The sequence below is a fragment of the Bactrocera neohumeralis genome, unplaced genomic scaffold, assembly GCF_024586455.1.
Source record: "Bactrocera neohumeralis isolate Rockhampton unplaced genomic scaffold, APGP_CSIRO_Bneo_wtdbg2-racon-allhic-juicebox.fasta_v2 ctg6665, whole genome shotgun sequence".
Taxonomy (NCBI): domain Eukaryota; kingdom Metazoa; phylum Arthropoda; class Insecta; order Diptera; family Tephritidae; genus Bactrocera; species Bactrocera neohumeralis.
Genome location: NW_026093503.1, coordinates 18 through 5,508, shown reverse-complemented (window position 1 = coordinate 5,508; position 5,491 = coordinate 18). Strand labels below are relative to the sequence as shown.

Here is a 5,491-nt window from a genome sequence, read left to right as displayed (position 1 = left end):
GGTATTTGGGCAGAGGAAAAACTGAAACGAGTAGTTTCTGCAGCGCAGTCATCCAAGTATTCAGGGCTGTAGTTGAAGAAGGAGAAAAATTCGTCGTGTTCTTGTTCGAATTCCGTGACCTGTTAGCTTCCCTGAGCCTTAGAGCGCACTTCGCAGCAATGCACCTGTCGGCAATATCCACAGATTCAATTCAATATTTTCATATCATTTAAGGACCTATAGTGCAAGATTTATGTAATTGATAACAAACTGTCAAATCACTGTAAATTTTGTTTGTAAATATTATTAAAATAGCTATAAATTGTAAAATATAGATCCAATAGCTTTCATGGAATTTGACTTCGTTGTGAAATATAAAAGAAGCTTTTGTGTTGTTTCCCCATTTATTTTAATTAGCTTAAATTTTTAAGAGCATACCTAAAGCGTAAGTCAAACAAAATATATAGATTTAAAAACTAAATATATTAAGCATGTAAAGCAATTCAGCATACAACCTGATTTTCATAAAAACATTCTAGAGTTTAACTAAGTTAATCACTGTCTTGGAAAAGTTGTAAGAGTAAGCAAATACATATCTATATATGTATATAGGTTGCAAGATAATGCGCATATATGTATGTAAATATATAGTACACGTATATGACAGTGTATAATTATATATACAAGTACATATATAATGTTTATATTAGATCTTATGTAGGTAACCTGATATGCCAATTAATATAATTATTACGCAGTTAGATTTTATTCTCACAGTTGTTAAAGTGTTTTTTTCGTTCGAGGATGCCAAATACATAATAAATTAATTTTCGAATAGGGCAGTGTATACATCTTTTAGCATCGTTAAATTATTATTGTGCTATTTATATATGTTTGTAAATATAAATACATAATAATTTGCTTGTTCGGAGCAATGTTAGTTCCATTATCGCCATGATATACATACTTATGTATTTACGTAAAAGTATACGTATGTACTACAGATGTGCATCTTAGACATATGTAAGTAGGTATTGGAAGTTTTTTAAAATACCAGAAGTAAGTCGATATTTATCAAACATTGTTACGTGGTTGCGATGGAAAAAGAGAGTGATTTATATGATAAATATACTTATTTGAACTAACATTTCGGTTTATATTTTTAGTTTTCGTTTCTTTCTAAAACTAGGTAATTAGTTACATTTTTATTGATTTTTATTCAGTCGACATTAATAGAGAAAGCACTGAAAGTCTCACTCTTTTTACCAATTGCTTTTGCTTGATATTGACCCACGTCATCCATGGAACAATTTTCAAGAACAAATTTATAACGATTACCGTCTTTGATGAAGCTATACTTTGTGCTGTTTTCATTTATTGGCTTGCCATCCTTGAGCCATGTTATCTGTAATGGCTCAACCTGGGTTTCACAAACGAAATCACATCTTTCACCTACCGGAACTGTTACTGAACTTGGAAACTTTACAAATATGGGTTGCTTGGGTTCTTCGCCAGGTACGAGTACGTTTATAGTGCAAGTGCTAAACGATTCGCCTACATCGTTGAATGCCTCACATGTGTACGTCCCGCCATCTTCTGGAAATATTTCAGCTATTTGTAACTTATAAATATTAGCCTCGTTGGTGTATTGGAAGTCTTTGCTTGGTTTGATCTCCTTGTTGTTGTGCAGCCAAACTACGTCGAAATGTTCAGCGCCTATAATACGGCATGCTAGTGTTACCATCTCACCATCTTTCACAAAACGTGACTCCAGGTGGCTAACAATTTTTGGTGGTTTGGAACTGCTTATCTGTCGTTTACTGGCATTTTTATCTAAAGCTGTTGAAATAAATATTATATTGAATGTAGATGTCGAAATTAAACAAGTTTTTGTAAACGTTTGCGAACGTTTGACATTTCCATCGTATTTAGGCTTATCTTATTATAATGCATTCAAGTCTTTGTTTTCTACTTACGTTTAACAGTTAACTTGCATTTAGTTTCAACAGCGCTAATAGAATTCGTAGCAGTGCATGTAAATATGCCTTCATCTTCTGGGAAAATTTCATGTATAGTAAGCGTTGCTACCCCATTTTTGTATTTTAAGTCCATAATATCTGATGATGAAATAAGCTTGCCGTTTTTAGCCCACGTTATCTGTGGCTCAGGGTCTCCTTTAACATGACAAGCTAAAAACAACTTATCACCGTCATTTATAGAAAGATCTTGTAGCAACTTCGTGAACACGGGCTTACACATAAGTGCATCATCAGGAGGCACTAAAAGTATTTTTAATTTAATAATTATTATATCCAAACGGTAAATAATAAACTCACAAATTAGCTCTTTGGTAGCGCTGCGAGATCTAGATGGACTTCCTAACGTATTTAAACTGTTGCTGTTATATTTCTTTTTATTGCTGGTACTGGTAGAGTTGATGGAGCTTGAATTGTGAATGTTGACCTGAAATATGTATGTATGTATGTATATAGTTTATTTGCGGTTGCGAAATCAAATTACATCATAATAACGTTTGTAAAAGTGGCGGAGGGTTTTTTTAAAAGGCAGATCGATAGGGACAGCAAATGACGAAATATTCATTCTTGCTCTCAACGGGTCGAAATTATTAAAATTTACTACTGAAATTCGGAGAGCGGATTTTTTAATAAGAGAGCTATAAAAGTTTTTTTATTATAATAAAACAAAAACGGTTTGGGATATCAATGAAATTCTATTCCTGTGAAAGTACATTCGTACGTAGTTCATGAGACAACATTGCATTCCGAAAAAAATACGGTTTTTAACGGGTACGGGTTCAGGGTCTGGACTTCTGCAAGCGTGTCCATGGTAGCCATGTTAACGAAATCGAGTTCCTATGGTTAATGATCCGATCTGAACAATTTGTTCGGCGAATGTACCGTTGCCTTAAGCAGTATTGTGAAATAAAAAAGTTTTCTTTTCAAGAACTTGATTCCGATCATACGGTTTGTCCGACGATTACCTAGGACAGCAATCCATGTCGCATTTCGTGAGAGATCTCGTCAAATAAAAACAAGAACGTGTTTCCCGCTGTTTAGTTTGTATGACAGCTGTATGCTAGAGCGGTCCCGATGAATGATTAGGTTCTTGGGAAGAAAAGGTCGTGTTCAGAATTTCAGATCGATATCTCAAAATCTAAGGAACTATTTCACATTCATAGCTCACGACTAAGAGAGAGTACGCGTACAATACAACGGCGCGCCGTTGATGTTGGTCTTTTTAGCTTCCGTGCAGTAAAAAAATCTTATATTTCCAAAAAAACAAAGCACCTTTGGAATTTGAAACTGCATATAAATTGGTCTGAAGAGCAATGGAAGCCGATATTGTTTTCAGATGAGTCCAAATTTAATTTGCAGAACTTAGATGGAATGACAGGTATACGAAGACCAACATGAAGCGTTTAGAGTGTCGATATTTGCAGGGTGCAGTAAAGCATGGTAGGGTAATATAATGGTGTGGGAATGCTTTTCTGGTCAGGGTGTAGGACCAATTTACAGAATAGAAGGGAACATGGATGGGTTCCAATATAAAAATATACTGCCAACCCAAATGTTTCCTCACGCTATCCAAAAAATGCTGCCTGATTGGCAGTTTCAACATGTCAATGCACATCCTCAATGTTGTGAAGGATTGATTTTTGGAATAATAAGTTTATGTTATAAGATGGTCCGACCAGTTTCGTGACATGAATCCGATTAAAAACTTATGGGAAATTGTCAACAGGCAAATTAAAGAGGAACAGGTCCACGGTTATAAAAACAAGCTACTTGATGTATTAAAACGAGCCGAGAATGGAATAAATGATTCACATATTAGTAATTAAATTTCATTTATGCCTAAAAGATGTGTTGCAATCAAAAAAAAATAATGGCTACTCAGTAAAATATTAATTTAAAACTAATTTATTTTCATATTTAGCTAAAGTCCAATGAGTTATGTCGCACGAATTTTTTACTTTTTTCCCTTCTGTTATAATTTATAAATTTTACATAAAAGTTAAAAAATATTATTGCATTGTTTCTTAATATAGAATATGTGATCTATCTATTGCAAAAAAAATTATTCTTCTAATGCATCTATGTAAAAAGTTATGACGGAACATGTGTGAGACTCGAGTTAGTCCAATGAGTTTTGTCCGACACTGTATATACAGAGATACTGATATGGTTAAAACGTGCACACTTGCCTCAGACCAAGATTTTGGATAGATACTCATATTAAATATAACCTCCACGCATCTGGTGAATAGTTAACTTAAATGTTCAATACTATCAACTTGTTATAAGTGCATCTAGTGTTTAACAAAATGTTCCATAATTTAGTTGAAAATTACCTGGCTGGTGGAAGAGTAATTTGTACTCTGTTGTACAGCAGAAGAAGAGCCGTTGTATTGATTCAAGGAGGAGCTGGATGTGAATTTACGGATCGTGTTGATGGGTGACGGAGCTGGCTTCAGTGGGTGTTCTATATACTTCCGATCTATTACCGCACGTTAGAAGAGACACATTAATGCAAATTTTATTAAATATGAGACGTTCAATTTTTTAAAACGAATATTAATCAGTATTGAATTTACTCAAATGACTTCGTGTCAACGTACAAATTAGAATTAATAAATTTATTACGTAAAAATATTTTTTATTTGTAATAAAGTTAAAAATATACATAATTTAAGAATAAGTTTATTGGATATGCGGCAAGTTTGGTTAAATGGATTGAAATTAATTAATTAGTTAATATTACTAATAATTATAAACATATATACAGTCCTGTTCGAAAAAAAACGTACAGTTAAATTATACGTATTTAAAGCTCCATAACTTGAGTATGAATCCTTTTAGCGGCAAGTAGCTTTTTTTGTGTATAAATACAACAGTTTTGAATATATTTGTATCATCACTAAACCAAAAAGTGAAATAGTTGACTCATGACAGGTGTTTATATAAAAAATATGTCAACGTCGACGCAAATCGGTGATGTTGTTAATGCAAAAATTGGCGCACTATCCACCAGAAATTGTCCGTACGTCAAATTGCTGATAAAGTAGGATTCAGCAAATCATCTGTTGCCAATTTTTAAGGAAAGTTATAGAATTGGGTATGTATCGATTAAATCCTGCATAAATACACAAACACTGTTCATGACATGTATACGTGATAAAATTTACCAATGAAGGAATAGTGTTATTTTTTTGTACATGTCTTTTACATTATGTTCAGACCTAAAATATATTTCTTTAAATCAAAATTTATTGTTTCACAACATTAACGATACTGTTTTTTTTAAGATGGACAATTGAAGGGGGAATTTGGGGGTGCAAAATTAAAAACAGTTGTGAGGGAAATAAAACAAAATTTAAAAATTCATTTGGGGTAACACCAATTGAAATTACTAACAATTAGTAAAATTTTTAAGATTGTAAAAATAAAATTAAAAAAAACAGATTTTTTTTTAAAATTTTATTTTTTAACAA

The 5,491-nt window shown here is 32.7% G+C and overlaps 1 protein-coding gene across 1 annotated transcript; it reads right to left on the bottom strand.

Moving 5' to 3' along the window:
- Positions 1-364: 364 nt before the first annotated feature.
- LOC126767453 (myosin light chain kinase, smooth muscle-like) lies at positions 365-4,595 on the bottom strand. The gene is made up of 4 exons (XM_050484954.1): positions 4,352-4,595; positions 2,316-2,442; positions 1,956-2,258; positions 365-1,818 (listed from the first exon to the last, which is right to left on the bottom strand). The coding sequence occupies exons 3-4, from the start codon at positions 2,236-2,238 to the stop codon at positions 1,199-1,201; spliced, it is 903 nt and encodes a 300-aa protein (XP_050340911.1). The 5' UTR covers positions 2,239-2,258; positions 2,316-2,442; positions 4,352-4,595; the 3' UTR covers positions 365-1,198.
- Positions 4,596-5,491: the final 896 nt, after the last annotated feature.